Below are 27,957 nucleotides of genomic sequence, written 5' to 3'. Positions count from 1 at the left end.
TATGATCTCTTTAATCCTACCTGACACAGTCACATGACTTCGTGTTCGGCGTATCGGAGGATTTGATTGGCTGAGAGACGTTTTCCTGCCTTCCCATTGGTTCCCGTCGTCCTCTCCGTGGCTCCGGATCACAGAGTCCTGCAGCAGTTCTGTGTGTCCGCGGCTCAGCGTCCGCAGATGCTCGGTGGACTCGGGCTGATGAAACTGGCCCTCTGTGGAGCCGCAGGCGTCGGCCATCTTGGCTCCCAGCGGTAAGCTTACAGGCAGAGTGGCTTGGGATAGGCCGCTCAAAGAGGACAGCGAGGAGCTCGACGACCCGTCTGAGGACGGACAGACCGCTCCACTGCCCGCTAAGAGGTCAAAGGTGAGTGTAAGGTGACACAGTTGATGCTAATATATTGATAGACTGCAAAAAGTGCTTTTCTTACTTAGTATTTTTGTCTTATTTCTAGTCAAGTAAAAATGATTGTCTTGTTTTGGGGAAAAATAACTCTAAATGAAGAGAGTTTTTGCTTAAAATAAGATAAATAATCTGCCAATGGGGTGAGAAAAATAATCTTGTTTTCTGTTTGAATTAAGATTATTTTTCTCACCCCATTGGCAGATTATTTATCTTATTTTAAGCAAAAACTCTCTTCATTTTGAGTTATTTCTCCCTAAAACAAGACAATTACTTTTGCTTGTCTAGTAAATACTTCTTGTTTTAAGAATTTTTTGATGTTAGGACTAGAAACAAGACAAAAATACTGAGTAAGAAGAGCATTTTTTGCAGTGTATTTTAACTTACATTTATCCATCCAGCTGAATTCGGTCACCATTTCTTTGTAGGCCGGATATCTGCCTGTCTCCTGTGAACAAACATCCACATTATATCCAAGCTGTCAATCACCGCAGGACATCATTTCGCCTGTCAGTCAAATAATAAACATTAACACGGTTTCAAAAGGCACAAGATTTGTGATAAAATCCCCAGCTTTATTAAAAATTTTATAAGCTGAATCTCTTTTTGAGGTCAAATATTTACAATACACCACAGATTTTAAGCTAATATTTCAATAATTTAACAACACATTGGACCGAGATGATGCATCTCAAGGGATTTATCCTAAAGAACACATTAGTTACAACACTATAGATATATAGTTGGTTCTCTGATATAAAGCCCTGCATTTATGCCCGAGCCCGACGGGCCCCGACTTTTTTACGCCCCTCGGGCCGGGCTTCGGGCCAATTTTCACGTCATACCTAAAACGCGGGCCGGGCTTCAGGCCTTTTTATAGGCTTCTCCTTCGTTTTATATTTATTTTATCAATTAAAAGGAACAATGAGTTCTGCGCTGGTGGAAACAACACGAGACCATAATAGCTAACGCGACTGTCAAGATGGCTCGCACAGTGTTCAGAGCATAGGTTCAGAGTCCGCGCCAGCAGCAGCGGCGCGCGTTTCTTCAGCACGGAGACACACTGCAAGCGTGGTGTGAGCATGGCGTTTCTGTTGCATGTCATCCGCGGGGCGTCTGGTGCTATTAATGTACAGGGAAGCCCTATACTTCATGTTAAATATAAATATATTGCCTATTGATACAGCAAAGACAACTTCGGCAGTAGCCGGCCCATGCCATATCCATGGTTTTGACGTCAAAAGAATAATTCGTTCTGTATTGACTGGTTTAATATTTCAAAATCGATAATTAGGCTATGTTGCTTTTTATTATTACAATTAGGCCTATCTGCATTTATGTTAACCTACAGACTTTCAAACATGAAAATGTCATTATGTGTCACAATGTTTTATGGGCTATATGTTGTAGTCAGATAGATATGATGGTGCTGCAACACGCATCGCCGCAAATGACTAATGCAAGCCAACGCAAATGGCCGTAAATGAAACTTAAAATAAGTCTAAGATAGTCAAAAACACCATCATCTTCAATAAAAATGAATGAGATGAATGAGATCATTATCTTACCAGTGCGTCGCGCTCTCTTATGTGGTATTTGAATCTGAAATAAGCTGCTGAATAAAATGCATCTTAATCTTTTGCTTCCGTTGCTGTAAACTCCGTTTAATGAGCATATACCCCGGGAATTGAAGATGGGATTTATATTCATTTGCGTAGGTGTAAGGTAGGCTATAAGACAACCTGCATGTGCTTTTTTTATTTTATTTGTTTAGCTCCGTTTGCGAGAGCCGCGAGCAGAATCAGCCTGCCTCAGCTCGTCAAAAATGCCTTTTAGGCTACTGGTGGTAATAGTTGGCGAAATTAACTAACATTGTGATGCTTGAAGTGTTTTATGGATTTTATTATAGGCAAGACAAGTCAAGAGTTGATTTGAGAGACTAAATTAATTAAATATGCGGTTAACTCACTGTCGGCCGCTGGCCGCTTTTGATCATCACTTAAAAAAATTAAAACTTTAATTTAACAAACAAAAAAATGCTCTAAACATTTTTCTAAATTAACTTAATAAAGGAACGAAACGAAAAATAACTACTTTGACATTAAAAACAAAACAGAACTATTTTAATGGCTGCAACAATGTAAAAAAAAAAAAAAAAAAAAAAAAAAACGGGCTCCAGTCGGACTCGGGCCGAGAATTTTGATAAGCTGTCGGACACGGGCCGGGCTAGGGCCTCAGCGTCTCGGGCCAGGGCCGGGCTAGGGCCTAGATTTGAGGCCCGTGCAGGGCTCTACTCTGATATGGTCACATGACACAGGCTTTATTTTAATTTTAAAATTATTTATTTTAATGTAACATTTTTATAGTTTAATTTTTAATCTTAATATTATTTATTAACTTTTCCCCTTTTTTCAATTTTACCTTTTTATGAGTTAATTAATATTTTATGTAATTTGATTTCTCAATTCATCCCCCCTTTAATGGTCATATGAATTAAAAATTATTCATTTTAATGTAACATTTTTATGGTTTAATTTTTATGGTTTAAAACATTATTTATTTAAATAAATAAAAAAATCGAAATTAATATTTCAATATTTAATCAACACAAGTGTATTCCGGTTGCACGCAGATAAACAAATATGTATCATGTATAAAATATTTATTTTATTGTTTTATTTTTACATTATTTGTGTTTTTTTACATTGTTATGATTTAATTAATATTTAAATATTTTAACAACACATTTACATTCTCTAATATTTTTGATGGTTACATGACATACAGGTAAAACATTTTGTTTTGTTTTATTTTGATTTGTTTTTATTTTATGATATAATTAATAATTCAATGTATAACATTTATTTTTAGTATGCATTTTATATTTTAAATTATTTGCGGTTTATTTACAATTTATGATTTAATGAATTATTGGTCATTATTGATTTGACAAAGTTGACGGTTTTGTCTGTACTAGCTAAAAAAATACTTGTTGACAGATGACAGTATGATCTGTTTCCTCCCAATATGGACATTAAGTGTGTATGAGTTTGCAGGAATACCTGATCCAGGAACAGAGTGAATAATGCACACAGAAACCAGAGAGCCACATCAACCATCTGCTGTGTGTGTGTGTGTGCGTGTGTACGTGTGTGTGTGTGTGTGTGTGTGTGTGTGTGTGTGTGTGTGTGTCTCACTTTAATAGTCAGTATGACATGAGGTTGGCTCTTCAGCACTTCCACTGCTCTGTAATGGTTGATGTTCTCAAAGCTCACGCCATTGGCTGACAGGATCTGATCCCCCATCTTAACTCCGCCCTGTTCTGCCAGACCGCCAGGATCCAGCCTGCAAACAGCCAATCAGACACAAAACGTTCACATTAAAACACAGGAGAAAGAACAACACATTTCACATTAATGTGGTCTTCTTGAGTTTTCATTAGACTTCTCATTAAAACCTTAAGACAAGACAACATCAATGTTTGTCGACAACAATGCTATAGAATAAGACAATAAAAATCCCCAAAAAATATATAAAATAGACAATAAAATGCCAAAAAAAACTATAAAATAAGACAATAAAATTCAAAAAATGCTATAAGAATACAATAAAATGCCAACAAATTCTATAAAAAACTTTAAAATGCAAAGAAATGCTATAAAATAGACAATAAAATGCCAAAAAAAACTTTAAAATAAGACAATAAAATGCCCCAAAAAGCTATAAAATAAGACAATAAAATGCAGATAAATGCTGTAAGAAAAGACTAAAATGCCAAAAAATGCTAAAAGATAAGACAATAAAATGCCAAGAAATGCTCTAAAATAGACAATAAAATGCCCAAAAAAGCTAAAAAGAAAAGAAAAGAAAAGATAATAGAATAGAATAGAATGCTATGAAATTAAATATAAAATTAAAAATCCAAATAGGTTTCCTAAGCACTCCTTCTGCCCCGCCTCAAACTCACACCATCGGTTGGTCAGAAGTTTCGCAATAATGCAGCAGTGAATATAAAGTCCCAGCATGCAGCATTGTGTTGTGTGTTGTGTTGTGTTGTGTTGTGTGTGTGTGTGTGTGTGTGTGTGCACTGACTTGGACACGTAGATGCCCAGGCTGTATTCTCGTCCGCCGCGGATGTTGAGTCCCAGGCAGGGCTGAGTGTGTGTGAGATGCAGATGAACCGTCCGACACAGAGCTCCATCAGAGCTGTAGAGCGAGACAGGAGCGCCCGATTCCTCCACCACCATCCGCCGGTGGATCAGATCCACCCTACACACACACACACACACACACACACACACACAGACACACACACAAGCACACACACACACACACACACACACATACACATACACACAGGCACAGAGTCACAGAGTCACAGAGATGGACGGCGAGCCGCTGGACTGAGTCGGTGACACTCACCATGTGGTTTTCTCATTGGTGTAGCGAACGCCAGGCACGAGGCCGACACGCTGGACGACCAATCGGAGGCGAGCGTGACCCGAAAAAACCTTCACAGCGCTGCTCATGCTGACGTTCTCCAGACTCACGCCATTCACCTCCACTAGCTTATCACCAACACACACACCCGCCAGCTCTGCGCACACACACACACACAAATATGAAAGCCTTACAAATAAACAAGAAGAAAAACATTTTACAGATACTTCCGGTTTAATGGTATTTGGTAAATGACACACTTTTATAAAAGCATTAGGGGTGAGGAAATTAATAGTTTCTTCAATGCATCGCGATGCAGATGTGGACGATTCGGTATCGGTTCAATAACAGAACATAACCGGTGCACAGGTGGACAAAGTACACAACTCCATTACTGGAGTAACAGTACTGCTGGTCAAATATTACTCCGTTACAAGTGAAAGTTGTAAAAACTGATTTTTTCTTGAGTAAAAGTACAGAAGTATTTGTTTTCAAAAGTACATAAGTATAAAAGTAAATGTCCTTCTTTATGTCGCCGCATTATTGTATTATAGTTGTATAAATGCACATTATGCCATCATGGTTTAAGCCAGTCAGTGACGCTCCATCTGACACACTAGCAGACGACTAACTTAAACTCATTTAAATACTTGTAGAAAAGTTACAAAGCTGCTGTCACTTTAAGGCCGAATGCACGGATCCAATACACTGACACACATCTGATATTCTCACACTGTTTACTCTTCTCTTTCTCCCAAACATTTACATTTTTGAACATTTTATGAGTGTATGCCAACTAAACTAGTATTTAACCTTTTTAGAAAACTGAAACATACTTTCTAATTATGGTTATGCCACACACTGTGGGCGAGGAACCGTCTTCTTCCATTTTGCTATAAAATGATAATTGTTTACAATATGTTGGGAAACTTCACATGACTCTACAAGAGTGATTGTGAGAGTAATTAAAAATACTCCAAATGCTACTATTGTAAAACTCGACATCTGGGCACATTTCGGCTTTTATGAACAACCTGCGTGACCTGGAGAACACACACACACACACACACACACACACACACACACACACACACACACACACACATACACACACACTGTGTGTGATTCAAAGCTATCTGATTTATCAAATAGGGCTGTGTATTGCCAAGAATCTGGCGATACGATACATATCACGATACAGGGGTTACGATACGATATATTGCGGTATTGTAATAAAAAATAATATATATATTTTTAAGAAAGATTAATTTAAAAGAATAAAGAACACAACCATATGCATTAAAGGGGTACTTCAGCGCTGGGAAGATTAATCTGTATTTAAACCGGGTCATCAATGCAGTAGAAATGTGAAATTATTTTTGATTTTGATGCTTTCTAGACTGAGAAAAGACAGAAAATGTATTTTTGTCTCATGGGGATGAAAGACTACAATTCCCAGAATGCTTCACAGCCCTGTAAGGCCACTCCCACAGCCACCGCTACTGGATTACTGTGACTGAGTTAAAGAAGACACTACAATTAAAAACTGAACGTGTGTGTTCAATATAACGAGTGAGTCGCCGCGCGAGTATCACAGCACTGAGCACTGACTGCAGGAGTGAGATAAATGAGCTGATGAGCTCTCGTGAGGTTATCGCCACTACACTCATGGCATACATTCACAACGCAAGTTCAGTCTGGCCCGTTTCAGTTCATGCCTTTGCAAGCTTAACTTTTTAATAGAAATGAATTTGAGAAGTTAAAAGACTTCGATTGCTAATGTAACGGGTGTAATATATCTCTGTCAATTATTTTACATTTATATTATTGTTTTGTATTCTGAAAAGTATTCTTTTAATATTTCATTTCATTTATTCTTTTAATATTGGATTATTTTGAATGGGATGTCATGTTTCTATTGTTATACGTCCATTTTTCAGTGATTTGGTGTTTTGTTAAATAAGGCGCGTGGCCCCTTTAAGACTCTTGTTCCGGTTCCGCCCGCTCTCCTTCAGTTTGCGGTAAATGCGACTGAAGAGAGGCGAGTTGTACTGAAGCTCCGTATAAAAAGTTTTATATGAGCTTTGTTAACTAAAATAAAATATGCAGTTTAGTTCTTAAATGCACTTTAATATTATTCAGATGTGTATGAAGTTTGTGTGAGTGATGTAAAGCAAGTACTTTTGGAGAGTATTCATTAAGCACAAGCAGGCTAATTCTGTGGCTAAAATAATGCCTTTCACTAACAGGCAAACTTGTGAAAGAAGGCCACAGAACTCTCCAGCTTGATAAAATTTAATTCATGAGTGATTCCTGATGCCAAGTCTCATTCATTTACCACCCTACACAACACAGAGCGAAGACCGGTTACACTTACCATAGCTCCGTTTAAACGAGTGCCTGAGCTGAGCTGAGCTGTGAGTGTGATCTCCATCCTCATGAGCGGGTTAAACATGAGGAAATAGCTCCCTCTGCTGGCTGTAGTCTTCAGCCTTTGGCCAAACATTCCTCCGATGATGCAAATATCGTCAATTTGCATCATAGGAGGAATTTTTCCAGAAATAAAATGCATAAATCTCTCGTCTCAGGGGGATATGAGGAGGGAAAGCACAATCATTTGAATATACTCCAGGGTTTCTACTGATACAAAGCCATATGCTAATCGCTGAAGTAACCCTTTAAAACATGACCAGTAACTGTTTTATTTAAAGGGTCATGAAACCCCAAAACACTTTTTTTGAGATGTAAACAGATATGTATAGGCTGCACATCATTGAAAACACTAAGGGTACTCATTAATGGTATTCATATGTGAAAATAGTTATTTTTGCATTTTTCAGAGCGATTTCTGTCTTCCGGTTTGAAAAGCTTAGTCGGAGCAACGTCACAAATGCTGACGTCGGCACGGCCTTTTCGGCCCAAGTATGGGCTGCTGGGCACATGCTGACGTCGACCGCTCCGAGCGATTCTCGATATATATTCATGACATAAAGCTCATTCAGTCCAATCCCTGCACTGTAGTATGCATACAAGATAATTTAGTTAATATGCCTGAGACAGTCACTTCTGTCAGGCTCGTCTTCCATCATTATTGTAGAGATATGGTGGGGAAGTTTTGGAAGCAGCGTGTGGAAAAGTCACGGAGGAAAGCTAGGCGCTGTGCTGATACGAAGTAACGTAAAGGGCGCCGAGCGAGCTGTAACCGGCGCCGTCTGTGGAAGCCTTTGCTACAAAGGCTCGGTAAAGTAAAATTCACCTGAGGAATCGCACGCCGAACCTCCAAGCGTTGACTATCTATGTCAGGAGTGCAAAATAACCCATCTGTAATCTGTAGGCTAATGAACAAAAGCCACGTCCTCTCCGTTTTATTTGCCGTCACAGCCATGCACTAAACCGCATGTGTTCGGGCTCTTAGTGAAACAGTGTGCATATTTGTACAAATATAGATTTAGCTGCCGAGTGATAGACAGCGCGGATCGTCACGGCAACCCAGCGCGCGTCGCTCTGCTTCAGATGCGCGGTCGAGACTAGCCTCAAACCCCTTCGCTTTTACCCCGATCTAGAATTACACATCTCTGTCACATCGCATGTTGGGTGGTTCACGCTCTCTTATCACGTCGGCGCGTTGTTCATCTTGCCAAACAGCGTGCATATTTGGACAAATATAGTTTTATCACGTTTGCAAAATATTTCGTCATGCAGAATAACCTTTATTTTCATTTCTCACTGAATTATGCTGGTTTGAACTTTGAAGAGCTGAATGATTTGCGATCTCTGCTGCACGCCACTCATAGCTCTCTCATTCGCTGTACTCATCGCTCATTTAATCTCTCTGTGGTAAACAATGCCAACGTGAACCAAGAACATGTCTCAGAACCGCTGTAACTGCTGCTGTTGGTATCGCTAATCTTAATGCACCTACTGACACTCCCCTATGTATGCAAACATTCCCTCTTTCCACACAATACCATCCCACCTTTTCACAGTCGACCACTCCCCTTTTAACAAGATTTTTCAAATCCAAGGTGTGAAAAAACACTGCTGCAGCAGGGGGGTTTCATGACCCTTGAATTAATACAGTAACATTAGGAAGTGAGTGCCTCTAATTGATCTCATTTTCCGCCGTTGACGTCTATGGGAACGCTCTGTCCATTTCTTTTACTGTCTATGACACACACACATTCACCTTGCACTTCTCTGGCTCCACACGTCACGTAGTGAGATAACACTGCCATCTAGCGGTTGGGTTGTATACAGTCTGTGGTTTAATTCGAACACAAAGCCACGAATCTTGGATGTAAATAAATAAATATATAAATATCGATACAGTGTTTTTGAGAATCGATAGTATCGCCAAAAAAATATCGCGATAATCACGTGTATCAGGGCTCTACGCTAACTTTTTTCTTGAGGACCACTTGTGCTCCTAATTAAAAAAATGTAGGAGCACATTCTAATCCATCAAACACATTCCAATTATAACTTTCCCATTACAGGACGATATTTGTCCTTTAATGTCCAGGGTCATTTTTACCATTATAAGAGCAATGTTTTCTAATCTTATTCAACCATATTATAAATTCAACATAATTCTGACAATATTATAATTAACTTCTGAGAGTACAGCACAAATACATACACACACACACACACACACACACACACACACACAAAAAGCAGAACTGGACTTCATACAATCAAACACCTATGCATTTAATGCATGAGTTAATGTTGTATGAATGTTTTACATATAAGTTTTTGAATGTAAAAATATGTACAAATTAAACTTTAAAAGTTTAATATTTTAAATAAAAAAAGTATCACACATGCAATCATGTCAATATTCGGAGCTATAGCAAGCTGTAACTTTTGGCGCTCTGGCGCTTCATAAACAGAACCGCATGCGTCCATAGGCATGCGTCTCGCGGGAGAACATTGCTGCCGGATCTACTTCTCTCTGTTTGTGGTGAGTCACGCAGATATTGTGCTAATCCGCAGCGGGAATAATTTATTTTGTGTTTACAGTGATTCAGAATAAGACAAAAACCCGGTTTGGAAAAAATCTTCATGATATACTCGCTCATTATACATTTAGTCTTTTTTTTAAACAGCATGTGTGATAAAGATTAACTCAAGGGCTTTTTAAATGTATTATTAATACATTATTGTTTGATGGCATTTATGCCCCAAGCATCCGCTAATTTCTGGGCTTGTTTATGATAATCCAAATGTGGTATATCCAGTTAATTTTGATTTGGCTGTAAATAAACAGCGCGAGGCGTCTGGTAAAGTGCGCATGGCTGCGTCGTCACACACGTTTCACTTCAATCGTTGTAAACAATCGTTGTTTGAAGTGTAGTCTGTCGCACACGTTTTTGCACTTCTTCTGCTGACTCACTGAAGGCATGAAAAGCAGTTGATTGCAGTAGGAAACATAGCCTAACAGTTTCTCAGTTTTGATTCACTCAGTGTTGTAGTTTTTATTCCGATTGTACACATCCATTCATGAGAATCGATCGGGTCACTCGCACCGGTGCGCCTAAATATTTTTTCACAGTCGCACGCAGTAATTTTTAGGCGTAAATGCGCCCAAAATGGGCGTTATGTAGAGCCCTGTGTATCGATATTTTCTTACACCCCTATTATCAAAACCATTTAATTTACACTCGGGCACAAAATGTGCAAAAACAGATTAATTAATTAATTATTTAATTAATTCCCGCACTATATGCAGATTTAATGGCGTTCACGTCACTGTAAGCAACAGATATGAGCTGCGTTGTATTGATCATTTGATAATTTCACAATCAAAGATGGCGATATGAGCGAGTGCGGACACAGACTGGACAGATCATGCTTTTAGCCTATAGTTTTGAATGTAAGGTGGCCCAGACCACCTCTTAAAGTGGCTTTTAGTATTGTGTGTATTTGCAAATGCTCCTGTTGTCTGTGTCTGTGACTCAAGTTTTGTTTAATACATTTAAGAAGCTTGTTTTCTTTGAGCAGGTAAAATTAATGGTTCAGTTCATATAACTGACTGGCTGCTTGTATTTATTGCCAAAATTGTAAACTTGAGGATGCGGTGCATCGTGATATCGAATTGAACTGAATCGATGACATGATAATCATAATCAAACCGAACTGTGAGACCAGAGTAGGTTCACACCCCTAGAAAACATGCAATTGGTTTGTAAAAACAGTTTTAATGCATGCCATCGTCTCATAATATGTATAAACCGGAGCGAATGAGACGAATGAGTGCGAGGCCCATTACTAATTATAGTTTCAGATATTCACTTTCCCATGTTTTGATTTTCATGAAGATATTATTCCTCTTTTAATGGTGGAGCGTCTCACCGGCAGCGCTGTTTTTCTGCACTTTGCTGATGAAGACACTGAGTCCGTGTTCAGATCCTCCTCGCACACTGAAGCCCAGGTGACCGTCATCACCCCGGACGACTGTCAATCTCACGATCTCACCTGAGGACATACACACACACACACACACTGACTCAGCTCTCGCAGCACACACACTCTGGCTTCATTCACTCCATCTGCTGCATCCGTCTCTCACCCTCCATCCTTCGGGAGATGAGAATGGACCCGGAACGCCTGGGATCTCTCAGCTCACTGCGATACAGAAGAGAGACATCCGCCTTAAAGGGTTACTTCACCGCTTTTTCATATTAAACTATGTTATTCCCTTAACTAAGACTAGTTGATACATCCCTCTCTCGTCCAGTAGGGGGGGCTGTGGACTAAAATTATACTGTATTTAAAACATCAAATGAAATAAAATAAATTAAAATAGACTGACATAACATGCTGTGTTTGAGATGGGATTAAAATAATGGGCAGTGGATAAGATATAAACTAATGATTAATTATTTTAATAATTCCTCAGAAAGTGCTTTCGTCACCGTCACCTCGCTCACTCTCATTTGGTCATGGCTAGCAATAAGCAGCAGAAACACATTTTTAGACTTTTTTTGAGTAACGTTACCATAACACGGTTAAGAAAAGTAAAATTGGGAAATATTCTCAAATAATGTTTGTAAACAACAACTAACAATTCTGAGATATAAACTTGAATTTGTGTGATATAAAGTCACAATTCTCAGATATAAACTTGAATTTGTGTGATATAAAGTCTGTAACAGAACAAAACATGGAAATTCCCATAGACTACAATGCATTTTTCAGGCTTTTTGCCTAAAATCATCTTAAAATGTGTTTAATTGTTCATTGCTGTAGTTGATCTGATCGGATGATTCAGGTGACAGAAATCCTCCATTAAACCATGGCTCATTTTCCATGTTATCTCCCTGATTGAACATTTTAAATTCAGATCTTCTTTAAAGTTAATTTTACGGGAAAAAAATAGTTTACACATATTGGCAATCTACTAGACAATTACATACTATGTCTGTATTCCTAATGAATATTAATTGTTCATGAGTGAGTGAATTAATTGTTCATGCCTGCCCTAGTATAAAAACAATATCTGAATTATTATCTATTTTATTTTTAAATCATACCCTCATTGGCGGCTGATCCCCCCTAATATTGAAATCCTAGAATCACCCCACTGTAATAAATCTCATTGATTTACATTACATTATTATCATCTGCAGAAAACTGCATATTTTTAGAGCCTCTGAAAAAAAAATTATTTAATGTTTAAAAAACTGTTTTATATGCTTCAAAATAAGATGAATATGGTACACTAATGGTATATAAGGGTAAAAAAAACATAGTACTTTGATATAATATAACATTAAATTATGTGGTATTATCATAGTATTTATGGTAGGTTTTGTTAGCGGATTATAACAATAATTCCCCACTTCACTGTAACTTTTACATAGTGTTAATTATTCATGTTGTGGTGATGTAAATTATATAATTTGGGAACTTTTTGGTTGATCCATGAACGCGCTTCACTCGTGTTGATGTGGACGCGCAGCGCGTGTCATAATCCCTCGCCTCAGGTGTCATTCCTCGACTCAGACAGCAAACTAACGCAAACAACCGACCATATGTCCGTTCTTGTCGATATAAAAACAGTTTTTATTGTGTTAAAGCACTTACAGGCGATCAAAAGCAGCTCTTTTCATTTATATTCGGAATAACGGCGGTCCGTCACTTAGAAACGCTCCGTTGCTTTAATCATTAAGTGAAAGACGCCACAGGTGAATTAAACACCTTTATAAAACAACATTAAACCTCTGAAAACGTTTACAAACACTTTATCCGAGAGATGGAGTTTTTACCTGTTTTAGTACCTGTTTCCCTGCTGAGGTGAGCATCGTAATTTCTGACTCCTGCGGCTGTGCCCCGCCCTCTGCCGTGACCCGCTCTGTGATTGGCCGCGTTGAGAGGGTTGTAAGATTTCTATTGGACTGCACACCTGTCAATCTTCACTCGGAGGCGTGGCAGGAGTTTTTAATGCATTTATTACTTTCACAAAAATTCTACTTTTACTAAATTTGTCACACAGTGTTTTATTGGGTTTATTTCATACGCAGACTGTGATCTACACATTAACAAATTGATTTGCAGAAAGAAAATAAAGAGGATAATGAAAATCACATTTCTGTATTTAAAACATTACATTTGTTTGTATTCTAACAGTAATTGTATTATTTTGCATTTGACAGAGGAATTTTGTGTAGCTGTGAAGGAAGAAAAATAACAAATAGGAGTGTGTGTGTGTGTGTGTGTGTGTGTGTGTGTGTGTTAGTGGTCTGAAGTGTGAATCATCAAGTCTGTCCCCTCAATTAGATTTTAGGATCAGTCTGTCACATAGACACTCTCAGACCAACACACACACACACACACACACACACACACACACACACACACACACACACACACACACTTACACAGAAATACTCCCTCACACACACACACACTCACACTCAAACACTATCTCTCACACACACACATACACACTCATACACTCTCACGCACACACGTACACACTCATACACTCTCACACACACACTCATACACTCTCACACACACTCATTACACTCACACTCTCTCTCTCTCATCTACACACTCACACTCACACTCTCTCTCTCTCTCTCTCTCTCTCTCTCTCACACACACACACACACACACACAGTGTTCAGGGTTTGGTCAGTAGTCGTGTGTGTGTGTTGTTTGGGATGGTGTGATGTGGTTCTGATTCTCTTGTGTTTTCCGGATCCTGCTGGCAGCCTTCCGGACCGCAGAGAGATCGGCTTTATCTCCGAACTCTTTCTCCTGGTGCTCCAGCACGATTCCCTGAAAACACAAACACACACCAGACTGTTATATATGTAAATATTTGACATTTGCATTTTAAAACCATGCATTGTGAATTACCTGATCCTCCGGTCCAATCACATAAAGGCCTCCTAAAACAAAGCCCTCCCCCTTCCTGTTGCCATGGTAACCTTTCCTCCACACCTGCAGGATGTTCCGCCAAACTCCAAACCGAGCGAATCCCAAACCGCGCATCGTCCTCCGCTTCCCGTAGAAACACATCTGAAACATCGGAGAAACATCAGATAAACATTGGAGAAACATCGGCTAAACATCAGACAAACTTCGGAGAAACATGGGACAAACATGGGACAAACATCAGAGAAACATCGGATAAACATCGGATAAAGATCGGAGAAACAACGGACAAACATCCGAGAAACATCGGAGAAACATCAGACAAACATCAGAGAAATATCGGATACAAATCAGACAAACATCAGAGAAACATCAGAAAAACATCAGACAAACATCAGAGAAACATCGGATAAAAATTGGAGAAAGATCAGAGAAATATCGGAGAAACATCAGAGAAACATCAGAGAAATATCGGAGAAATATCGGAGAAACATCAGAGAAACATCAGAGAAATATCAGACAAACATCAGAGAAACATCGGATAAAAATTGGAGAAAGATCAGAGAAATATCGGATACACATCAGACAAACATCAGAGAAACATCGGATAAAAATTGGAGAAAGATCAGAGAAATATCGGAGAAACATCAGACAAACATCAGAAAAACATCAGACAAACATCAGAGAAACATCGGATAAAAATTGGAGAAAGATCAGAGAAATATCGGAGAAACATCAGAGAAACATCAGAGAAATATCGGAGAAACATCAGAGAAACATCAGAAAAACATCGGATAAAAATTGGAGAAAGATCAGAGAAATATCGGAGAAACATCAGAGAAATATCGGAGAAACATCAGAGAAACATCAGAAAAACATCGGATAAAAATTGGAGAAAGATCAGACAAACATCGGAGAAACATCAGAGAAATATCGGAGAAACATCAGACAAACATCATACAAACATCAGACAAACATCGGAGAAACATCAGAGAAATATCGGAGAAACATCAGACAAACATCATACAAACATCAGACAAACATCGGAGAAACATCAGAGAAATATCGGAGAAACATCAGAGAAACATCGGATAAAAATTGGAGAAAGATCAGAGAAATATCGGAGAAACATCAGACAAACATCAGAGAAATATCGGAGAAACATCAGACAAACATCAGAGAAACATCAGAGAAATATCAGAGAAACATCAGAGAAACATCGGATAAAAATTGGAGAAAGATCAGAGAAATATCGGAGAAACATCAGACAAACATCAGAGAAATATCGGAGAAACATCAGACAAACATCAGAGAAACATCGGAGAAACATCAGACAAACTTCGGAGAAACATCAGACAAACATCTGACAAACATCGGAGAAACATCAGACAAACTTCGGAGAAACATCAGACAAACATCTGACAAACATCGGAGAAACATCAGACAAACTTCGGAGAAACATCAGACAAACATCTGACAAACATCGGAGAAACATCAGACAAACATCAGAGAAACATCAGACAAACATCAGACAAACATCAGAGAAACATCAGACAAACATTAGACAAACATCAGACAAACATCAGACAAACATCGGAGAAACATCAGACAAACTTCGGAGAAACATCAGACAAACATCTGACAAACATCGGAGAAACATCAGACAAACTTCTGAGAAACATCAGAGAAACATCAGACAAACATCAGACAAACATCAGAGAAACATCAGACAAACATCAGAGAAACATCAGACAAACATCAGAGAAACATCAGACAAACATCAGAGAAACATCAGACAAACATCAGAGAAACATCAGACAAACATCAGACAAACATCAGACAAACATCAGACAAACATCGGAGAAACATCAGACAAACTTCGGAGAAACATCAGACAAACATCTGACAAACATCGGAGAAACATCAGACAAACTTCGGAGAAACATCAGACAAACATCAGAGAAACATCAGACAAACATCAGAGAAACATCAGAGAAACATCAGACAAACATCAGACAAACATCAGACAAACATCGGAGAAACATCAGACAAACATCAGAGAAACATCAGACAAACATCAGACAAACATCAGACAAACATCGGAGAAACATCAGACAAACATCAGAGAAACATCAGACAAACATCAGACAAACAACGGAGAAACATCAGACAAACTTCGGAGAAACATCAGACAAACTTCGGAGAAACATCAGACAAACATCTGACAAACATCGGAGAAACATCAGACAAACATCAGACAAACATCGGAGAAACATCAGACAAACATCAGACAAACATCGGAGAAACATCAGACAAACTTCGGAGAAACATCAGACAAACTTCGGAGAAACATCAGACAAACATCAGAGAAACATCAGACAAACATCGGAGAAACATCAGACAAACTTCGGAGAAACATCAGACAAACTTCGGAGAAACATCAGACAAACATCAGAGAAACATCAGACAAACATCGGAGAAACATCAGACAAACTTCGGAGAAACATCAGACAAACATCTGACAAACATCGGAGAAACATCAGACAAACATCAGAGAAACATCAGACAAACATCAGAGAAACATCAGACAAACATCGGAGAAACATCAGACAAACATCGGAGAAACATCAGACAAACTTCGGAGAAACATCAGACAAACATCAGAGAAACATCAGACAAACATCGGAGAAACATCAGACAAACATCAGACAAACATCAGACAAACATCGGAGAAACATCGGAGAAACATCAGACAAACATCGGAGAAACATCAGACAAACATCAGACAAACATCAGACAAACATCGGAGAAACATCAGACAAACTTCGGAGAAACATCAGACAAACATCTGACAAACATCAGACAAACATCAGACAAACATCAGACAAACATCAGACAAACATCAGACAAACATCGGAGAAACATCAGACAAACATCGGAGAAACATCAGACAAACATCAGACAAACATCAGACAAACATCGGAGAAACATCAGACAAACTTCGGAGAAACATCAGACAAACATCAGACAAACATCAGACAAACATCAGAGAAACATCAGACAAACATCGGAGAAACATCAGACAAACATCGGACAAACATCGGAGAAACATCAGACAAACTTCGGAGAAACATCAGACAAACATCTGACAAACATCGGAGAAACATCAGACAAACATCAGAGAAACATGAAACAAACATCGGAGAAACATCAGACAAACATCAGAGAAACATCAGACAAACTTCGGAGAAACATCAGACAAACATCAGAGAAACATCAGACAAACATTAGAGAAACATCAGACAAACATCGGAGAAACATCAGACAAACATCGGAGAAACATCAGACAAACATCAGAGAAACATCAGACAAACATCAGAGAAACATCAGACAAACATCAGAGAAACATCGGAGAAACATCAGAGAAACATCAGAGAAACATCAGACAAACATCAGACAAACATCAGAGAAACATCAGACAAACATCAGAGAAACATCAGAGAAACATCAGACAAACATCAGAGAAACATCAGACAAACATCAGAGAAACATCAGACAAACATCAGACAAACATCAGAGAAACATCAGACAAACATCAGACAAACATCAGACAAACATCAGAGAAACATCAGAGAAACATCAGACAAACATCAGAGAAACATCAGAGAAACATCAGAGAAACATCAGAGAAACATCAGACAAACATCAGACAAACATCAGACAAACATCAGAGAAACATCAGACAAACATCGGAGAAACATCAGACAAACATCGGACAAACATCGGAGAAACATCAGACAAACTTCGGAGAAACATCAGACAAACATCTGACAAACATCGGAGAAACATCAGACAAACATCAGAGAAACATGAAACAAACATCGGAGAAACATCAGACAAACATCAGAGAAACATCAGACAAACTTCGGAGAAACATCAGACAAACATCAGAGAAACATCAGACAAACATTAGAGAAACATCAGACAAACATCGGAGAAACATCAGACAAACATCAGACAAACATCGGAGAAACATCAGACAAACATCAGAGAAACATCAGACAAACATCAGAGAAACATCAGACAAACATCAGAGAAACATCGGAGAAACATCAGAGAAACATCAGAGAAACATCAGACAAACATCAGACAAACATCAGAGAAACATCAGACAAACATCAGAGAAACATCAGAGAAACATCAGACAAACATCAGAGAAACATCAGACAAACATCAGAGAAACATCAGACAAACATCAGAGAAACATCAGACAAACATCAGACAAACATCAGAGAAACATCAGACAAACATCAGAGAAACATCAGACAAACATCAGACAAACATCAGACAAACATCAGAGAAACATCAGAGAAACATCAGACAAACATCAGAGAAACATCAGAGAAACATCAGAGAAACATCAGAGAAACATCAGACAAACATCAGACAAACATCAGACAAACATCAGAGAAACATCAGACAAACATCAGAGAAACATCAGAGAAACATCAGACAAACATCAGAGAAACATCAGACAAACATCAGACAAACATCAGAGAAACATCAGACAAACATCAGACAAACATCAGACAAACATCAGACAAACATCAGACAAACATCAGAGAAACATCAGAGAAACATCAGACAAACATCAGAGAAACATCAGACAAACATCAGAGAAACATCAGACAAACATCAGAGAAACATCAGACAAACATCAGAGAAACATCAGAGAAACATCAGAGAAACATCAGACAAACATCAGAGAAACATCAGACAAACATCAGACAAACATCAGACAAACATCAGAGAAACATCAGAGAAACATCAGACAAACATCAGACAAACATCGGAGAAACATCAGACAAACATCAGAGAAACATCAGACAAACATCAGAGAAACATCAGACAAACATCAGAGAAACATCAGACAAACATCAGAGAAACATCAGACAAACATCGGAGAAACAGCAGAGAAACATCAGACAAACATCAGAGAAACATCAGACAAACATCGGAGAAACATCGGAATATTTCTCCGGCACACACACACACACACACACACACACACACACACACACACACACACACACACACACACACAACGGCTCAAGTAAGAGCGACTCTCATCGACAGGAGATGAGGATCTGATCACCTTCTGATCGAGGAATATTTCTCCGGCACACACACACACACACAACGGCTCAAGTAAGAGCGACTCTCATCGACAGGAGATGAGGATCTGATCACCTTCTGATCAAGGAATATTTCTCCGGCACACACACACACACACACACACACACACACACAACGGCTCGAGTAAGAGCGACTCTCATGAACAGGAGATGAGGATCTGATCACCTTCTGATCGAGGAATATTTCTCCGGCACACACACACACACACACACACACACACACACACACACACACACACAACGGCTCAAGTAAGAGCGACTCTCATCGACAGGAGATGAGGATCTGATCACCTTCTGATCGAGGAATATTTCTCCGCTAAAGTAGGGCCTGAAGTCGTGAAGCTCTGAGCCGATGTTCTCTTTGACCACAGCGAACAGAGCGACTCCACTGGCCTCCAGCTGAGGCTTCAGAGAGGAGAGTTCAGACGCCTCCTGACACACACACATACACACTGTCAGTTATGTATGATTATTCACATGACAATGTGGGGGAAACACACACACCTCTCTGCACAAAGATCATCCTGGCCGTCTGACAGCCATAATAACGGCTCCTGTCCGCTCCCACAGAGAGACGGCCTTAAAACTCTCCTCCTCTTCTGAGAAACACACACACACACACACAAATATTTTACAAAAGAATGAATGAATCAATGAATCGATTCATGATTCGGATCGCGAGTCAAACTACTGAAATCACAAGACTCTGGCGATCCGAATCATGAATCGATTCACTGACTCATAACGGTTCGAATCATGAATCGATTCACTGACTCATAACGGTTCGAATCATGAATCGATTCACTGACTCATAACGGTTCGAATCATGAATCGATTCACTGACTCATAACGGTTCGAATCATGAGTCGATTCACTGACTCATAACGGTTCGAAGCTTTGTTCTGAAATCGGCCATCACTATATAAGTCGTTATTTAGTGTTTTTGCGCACTAACTCTATTCTGGCCTCTTCATCAATGATTGTAGAGCCGCTGTAGTGAGATGGGCTTTGTAACGACGTCTTTAGTGCCTTTATGGGTCTTGAGAGAGGAAATGACATTGGTGTCAATGAAGGCCTTTCTGAGCCATCGGATTTCAACACTAATATCTTCATCTGTGTGTGAAGATGAGCGGAGGTCTGACGGCTGGCCAACCACAGGAGGAATTAATCACACAATGCACATTTCTGGCTGAATAACTCTTTAAGAGATGCTCATTTCTGGCTGTTTGTGCTGCCGTGTTTATATCAGAGTTTATTATGAGACGGCGTTTTGTATCGCTTCAGTTTTCCTCCAACTCTGCACGGTTTCGTGTCCTCAGGTCTTCTCCTGTGTTTCGACTCTGTGTGAATCTATTCCTCACGGATGTGTTTTATTATAAAATAACTTTTTATAAATTCAGTTTGCTTGTGTTTTATTCACGCCGTCGTCATGTGACCAGTGTTGGGTGAGTTACTCTAGAAAAGTAATGAATGACTAATTACATCTTCAGTAGTGTAACCAGATTACTGTAGAAATTACTCTCTCCTAAAAGTATTTAAAGGTGCACTATGCAGCTTTCCGTCCACTGGAGGGCGCCTATTCAAAACAAATGCGTAGTTTGATGACGCAAAGTGTGAGCGCAGCATCTTGGGAGATGTGGTCTTCTCATCACAGCCGGTGGGAAATAGGACTCGGGCAGAAATCACGTTCATGCATGCGGTTATTAATGTTAATAAATGTATTAACGTTATAAATATTAATGTGGAGAGCAGGACCGAGTGTTGTGGAGCTGAGCACGGCTGCTGGAGCGATTGTTAAACAAATACCCGCCTCGCGAATACCGGGACTTTTATTATGACGGGATGGGAGACAGTCGCCGGGCGCCTGCACTGATCCGCTCTTCCGGTTATGATTTTGAGGTAAAGCAGCTCTGTTTATCATATTAGATACATTTAAGTGTGTTTAAAATGATGTTATGACGTTACTCCGTGCGTTCACTTGTTCACACTGCTAAGAGTAAAGCGCTCCTGCCAAATAAAAGCCCAAACCGAGGGTAGCGCAGATATGACGCGATTGACAGGCGACTCCCTCAGGCGCTATGCTGACACGTCCCGGTCCTCAGTTAAAATAGCAATTTTCTCACAATTTACAAATAGTTGGAAACATCTGGGATATTGTAGGTACTCAACTGAACAAAATATATAACACCGGCCTAGTGGTTTTTGGATATTTTACTGCAAAAATACTACATAGTGCACCTTTAATTACTAATTACTTTCTAAATCCGATATCAACCTCGACGTGTTAAAAGATTCAAGGATGGACATGAAACGGATATATATATATAATTGTTCTACAGTCTTTACAGCATTTAGTTCAATTACTTTTATAATAACACTTATTAAATTACCCAAAAATAAGCGTAATCCCTTACTTTACTTTTTTAAGGGAAAAGTCATTAAATTACAGTAACTAATTACAAAATGCACTTTTTAAAATATTTTTGACATGTTTTTGTGTGTTATCAATGTGTGTAAATCCTTTTTTGGATCTAATTCTATCAAAACAAATTGATTAATATTTGCCCTTTTAAAGTGGCTAAAGCACTACCTATACATTAGAGAGGGAAAATAAATAATTTAAGGAATGTTATTAATTTAATATGCTTTTGGAAGTGCAATACGTGTTTCTCACCACTTGGTGTCGCCAAAGTCTGGCTTCAGAACTCAATGAGTTACGGCTCATCTCTGACTGGGAAAGCATCGCTGTGTTGCGGTAATAATGGTGTCGATGGTTATTAGATTATGACTTCTTTCATTCCTCCTGAATGCGTCAGAGATTATTGAGCTGACAGAACAATAGAGCGTCAGTCATGAAGGGCTTAATAACGGCTGGACGTTGTTCTTGTGTTGTGATTTCCCGCTCATCTGAAGCAGTTCCTCAGAGTGTGTGTGTGTGTGTGTGTGTGTGTGTGTGTGTGTGTGTGTGTGTGTGTGTGTGTGTGTGTGTGTGTGTGAGTGTGTGTGTGAGTGTGTGTGTGTGTGTGTGTGTGTGTGTGTGTGTGTGTGTGTGTGTGTGCAGCTTCACCTCCGCTGGTGGGTCTGAGCTCTGCTTTGGCCAGTGAGTCCACATCAGTCTGGTCCGGGCGGGTCAGGAACAGATCCGTGTTGGCTAACAGAACCGAAGCCGCAACAACACACACACACACCACATACACACACTCCAGATCCGGCAGGAGCACTGAAGAGACACACAGAGAAACATCACTGTTATCACAACAACACACACACACACACACACACACCACATACACACACTCCAGATCCGGCAGGAGCACTGAAGAAACACACACACACACACACACACACCACTGTTATCACAACAACACACACCACATACACACACTCCAGATCCGGCAGGAGCACTGAAGAAACACACACACACACCACTGTTATCATACACACAGCACTGAAAAGGCTTTTTCAATGCAAATGTTAAAATATTTGTCATGCCATTAATCCAATCCAATCCACCTTTATTTATAAAGCACCTTAAAAACAACACTGTTGACCAAAGTGCTGAACACAATTCACAAAACAAAAACAGCAAAATAGCAATAAAATAAATACAACAATAACAAAGTCAACCCTCAAACTGATCCAAAAGCCAAAGAAAATAAATGAGTCTTGAGACAGGATTTAAAAACAGGGAGAGACTCAGCCAGTCTAATGTGCAGAGGCAGCTCATTCCATAGTCTCGGAGCTGCCACGGCAAACGCACGATCACCTCTAATTTTACGTTTCGTCTTTGGGACGACTAACAGAGCCTGATCTGCCGACTGGAGTGAGCGAGAAGGGGTGTAAGGCACAATCAGATCAGATAAATACTTGGGGGCCAGGCCATGAAGACATTTAAAAACAAATAACAGAATTTTAAAATTAATGCGGAAATGCACAGGTAGCCAGTGTAGGGACTGGAGAACTGGTGAAATATGGTCATGTTTCCGGGTTCCGGTTAAAAGACGAGCGGCTGCATTTTGGACTAGTTGTAAGCGTGCCAGTAGTGATTTGTTAAGACCAGTGTAAAGGGCATTACAATAATCTAAACGAGTAGTGATAAAAGCATGGATTAAAATTTCAAAATTCTGTGGAGATACAAATGGTTTTACTTTGGCTAATTGCCTCAGCTGGAAGAAACTAGTCTTCACCACTGCACTGACCTGAGCATCAAATTTTAAGCTACCGTCCATCTTTACTCCCAGGTTTGTAACCACTGGGCTAATGACTCGGCTTAAACAGCCCAGATCAACAGGCACTCCAGCACCTGAGTCACTCGGACCAAATAACACGAACTCAGTTTTACTCTCATTAAAATACAAGAAATTCATAGCCATCCATGCTCTTACTTCATTTAGACACTCTAAAAGGGTTTTTGACTGGCTTAGCGGCACATATATTTGACAGTCGTCAGCATAAAAATGAAACGAAACATTGTGTCTTCTAAGGATTGACCCAAGAGGCAGCACATACAATGAAAAAAGCAGTGGCCCAAGGACAGACCCTTGTGGGATTCCGCACGTCAGAGGAGCCGAAGTGGACACAGCTTCATTAACTTGAACTGAAAAACTTCGTCCTTCCAAATACGACATAATCCAGGTCAAGGCCATCCCCTTAATGCCCACATTGTTCTCCAGTCGAGACAATAAGATTTGGTGATCAACTGTATCGAACGCAGCCGTTAGGTCCAGTAGCAGCAGAGCAACAGTATCACCCGAGTCTGAAGCCAAAAGAATGTCATTGTAAACCCTCAGCAGAGCTGTCTCGGTGCTATGGGCTGACTTAAACCCAGACTGGAACATTTCGGTAATACAATTATCATTTAAAAATGTGCTCAGCTGCAGATACACAACTTTCTCAACAATTTTAGAAAGCAGAGGGAGCTTAGAAATAGGCCGATAATTAGAGAGCTCAAATCGGTCCAGACCAGGTTTCTTTAACAAGGGTTGAACCACTGCATGTTTAAAACTCACAGGCACAACTCCATTAAGTAAACTGCCATTAACAATATCAAGTATGCATGGAATCAATGTAGGAAGAACCTCTTTAAAAAGACGAGGGGGAATCACATCATTGGGTGAGCTAGTGATTTTCATTTGTCCAATAATTTTTTCTAGAAAAGGCAAGCTAACAGGCTCAAACTGGTTAAAAACAGCAGAACAGGTTACAGAGATGCCAGGGTCATACAGGGGTGGGCCGATAAGGGCCCTAATGCTCTCCACCTTATGGATAAAAAAGTGAAGAAACTCGTCACACATTTTTGATGGGTCATACAGACATGGGAGTTGTGGGACATTAAGAACAGTTCTCAGTTCCATTAAAGCAGAGAATGAGATCAAAGAGATTCACTCACACACACACACACACACACACACACACACACACACACACACACACACACACACACACACACACACACCAAACCAACAAACACACCTGAGACCTTTTAGCTAATTTTAGATTATGAGAATGTTATTTTTTGTAAATTCCTTTGTTATTTAAACATTAAAGGAACAATGAGTATGTGTTTGAGTAAATGTGTGTGAGTGTGTGTGTGTGTGTGAGTCAGTAAATGTGTGTGTATGTGTGTTTCGCATGATTAATTTACACAAACTATTGTCAAAGCATCAATACAAACACCAAAGTTATCAAAACCAACAAAAATATGTTCCAAGATAATTTAGCAAATTTCTTGGTTATTTAAACATTAAGGAAACTACATCTTCAAACATTATGAAACGTTTCTTTTGAACGTTCTGAAACTATTTACATTTAAAAATCTTACACGAACGTCCGACAGAAACGTTTCAGATGAAAATACTCCATAAACGAAGCATATTTATAATATTATCAAATTAGTCTCACAGTAATAACCAGGGCTTGACATTAACACCCGCCAACCCGCCAAATGCGGGTAGATTTCAGCTGTGGCGGGTACGGCAGCCACTCCCACTAGCCACTTTGGCGGGTTGAATATAAATCTAAATGAATATACAGCTAAATGAAATGCCAAGACCGTCGTATCACAAAATTGGCTACAATTCAACTACAATTCTTTATACTTAGTGAAGGCGAGATGGCGGAATCGCGCTGAATGACACACAACAAAAGCGCTCTCTCGCATGCGCGCTCTCTCTCTCTCTCGTGCTCTCTCTCTCTCGTGCTCTCTCTCTGTCGCACGCGTGATCAGTTCTCCTTGCTCCTGAATACTCAAATACACGCGCACACTGATGTCAAAATGTCCATCGCATGAACACTGTCGGTTATGGCTTAAGTGTACGTAAACAGGTGGGTAATAACTGGATATGTGTCACAAATATTACATCCATGCATTCAGCAGCCCAAATACCTGTCTGTAATTAATGTTATTTAAACAACTACATATGTTAAATAAATGTATACATATTAAAATATGTATTAGTATCTGAATTTTGTCACTCTGCATTTGAAAGTTTGAAAGGGTTTTAAATCTTCTAAATAAAATAAAATGACTCAAAATCAAGTAGCCTAATTTACGCATGCCAAAGTCAACTTTAAACATATACAATGTAATTTCCAAACACCAAAATTGTGGCCAGTGAAAATGCTGAGTGGCTAGTAACTTTGGAAAACCACTAGCCACAGTGGCTGGTGAGCAAAAAAGTTAATGTCAAGCCCTGGTAATAACCCATAATTATCACAACCAGTCAGATCAAGAGAATTATGAATCATGAGGCTTTTAACAGTCACTCATAATATTACACATTTGTGTTTTCTTTCTGGTTCAGAAAATAAATATTTAAAATCATATTCATACTTACTGTCTGCTGCAGATCATCTCACACGAGTGACGCGCTCACACCGACCCTCACAATATACCGGAGCAATCTGCATAACGGACGCCTCAGCCAATCAGGAGGAAGAACAGACTGACACGTGACCTGTTTTCCAGCCAGTCACCGCCGAGTCAGTCAAACCCTTACAGAAAGTCGCTTAAATGTAGAAAGTTTGCCACTTTTGTGTTGATGTTCTTCAGAAATTGAGCATAAAACACATCATGCCAGGAACACTCTCACAGTCTGTTCTCTACAAAATAACACGAGTTTGATCAGGAAATTCATATTATTGTCTGGACTAATCTAAGAACGGAAAGCATTAGAAGCCCTTCGAGCGCAAACATTTCCTTAAAGGGATAGTGCACCCAAAAAACGAAAGTTAGCCCATGATTTACTCACCCTCAAGTCATCCTAGGTGTGTATGAGAATCTTCTTTCAGACGAATAAAAGTTGAGTTATATTCAAAAAGTCCAGGCTAATCCAAGCAGTGATTGTTGTTCTGTTTTTGAAGGTCATAAAAATGCATCTGTCCATCATATAACTGCTCCACATGGCTCCGGTAGGTTAATAAATGCCTTTGGAAGTGAATTGATGCCTTTGTGTAAGAAAATTATCCATATTTAAAACGTTATAAAGTACCGTTTTGGCTTCCATATTCACACATTCATATACGCCTTCCGTATTCAGTTTAGAAGGCCTTGACTATCCCTTTAAACTGTTCACGATTCTCTAATGTCGGTTTTAATCTCATGAGATGCAAGTCAATATGTAAAATATTTCATGTTTTTTTATTTTTTTGAAAGCATTTATTATGATTTTTTTGTACATTATATATCTATTACCATAGCAACCCCCCAGAATACCCCAGCAACCGCCTAGCAACGTCTTCGCAACTACCCAGAACACCCTAAAAACACAACTCTAACCACCAAGAATGTCCTAGCAACACCCTAGCAACCACCCCAAGTACCCTAGCAACCGCATAGCAACACCCTAGCATCAACTTAACAGCCTAGCAACCACACATGCCACCCTAGCAACCCACTAGAAGCACCCTAGTAACCAAGTGCAGAGTTTTGCCTACTGATACATTTCGGATTGAAATGCTCCATGAATGTAGCGTGGTCCTACCAGACTCTCGTATATTTAGTTTGTACAGAGAACCTGGCCACTCTCCATTGACTGGCGTGAACTTCCTTGAAGGCGGGAACTCTGTTGAAGTTTAAATCTATTGAATTCTCTGGATTTGCCATAATAACCAATCACGGACGTTTGTCACGTATGTCATCTCAAACTAACGCACAATATCAACGTAATCGTTCTCAGCGCCTCCCTCTATTGGCTGAAGTTTGTTACTGGATGAACGTTTGTTCATAACTTTGAGGGAACCTTTTCAGAACGTTCCCTGTTCGCTGGGCAATCACTGTGTTAAAATATCAGTTATTGGTCTAAGATTAAATATGTAAAATATTTCATGTTTTTTTAGAAAGCATTTTATCATGATTTTTTGTACATTATATATATATATATATATATATATATATATATATATATATATATATATATACCAAAGCAACCACCTACCAAGGCCTTAGCAACCACACAGATCACCCTAGCAACTGCCTAGCAACACCCTAGCAACCACCCAGGATACCGTAGTAACCACCAAGAACATCATAGC

The 27,957-nt window shown here is 39.4% G+C and overlaps 1 protein-coding gene and 1 pseudogene across 3 annotated transcripts in view; both read right to left on the bottom strand.

Annotated features, from left to right (window-relative positions):
- The window catches only part of pdzd7b (PDZ domain containing 7b), a 56,258-nt gene extending 43,087 nt beyond the window's left edge, over nt 1-13,171 (bottom strand). For 2 of the 3 annotated variants that reach the window (XM_067430168.1, XM_067430170.1), the window contains exons 1-8: nt 13,114-13,171; nt 11,415-11,470; nt 11,198-11,320; nt 4,823-4,997; nt 4,493-4,669; nt 3,598-3,745; nt 788-848; nt 21-350 (exon numbers count right to left, since the gene is read on the bottom strand). In XM_067430168.1, coding sequence (XP_067286269.1) covers nt 21-350; nt 788-848; nt 3,598-3,745; nt 4,493-4,669; nt 4,823-4,997; nt 11,198-11,320; nt 11,415-11,421 — 1,021 coding nt within the window. In that variant the 5' untranslated portion in view covers nt 11,422-11,470; nt 13,114-13,171. The remainder of the gene's footprint in view (nt 1-20; nt 351-787; nt 849-3,597; nt 3,746-4,492; nt 4,670-4,822; nt 4,998-11,197; nt 11,321-11,414; nt 11,471-13,113) is intronic. The other variant, XM_067430169.1, reaches the window with a different exon arrangement.
- Nucleotides 13,172-13,914: 743 nt separating this feature from the next.
- On the bottom strand, nt 13,915-27,615 carry LOC137056185 (peroxiredoxin-like 2A; annotated as a pseudogene).
- Nucleotides 27,616-27,957: the final 342 nt, after the last annotated feature.

This window comes from Pseudorasbora parva, chromosome 21 (assembly GCF_024679245.1).
Source record: "Pseudorasbora parva isolate DD20220531a chromosome 21, ASM2467924v1, whole genome shotgun sequence".
NCBI lineage: Eukaryota > Metazoa > Chordata > Actinopteri > Cypriniformes > Gobionidae > Pseudorasbora > Pseudorasbora parva.
This window is presented reverse-complemented; position numbering and strand designations above follow the sequence as displayed.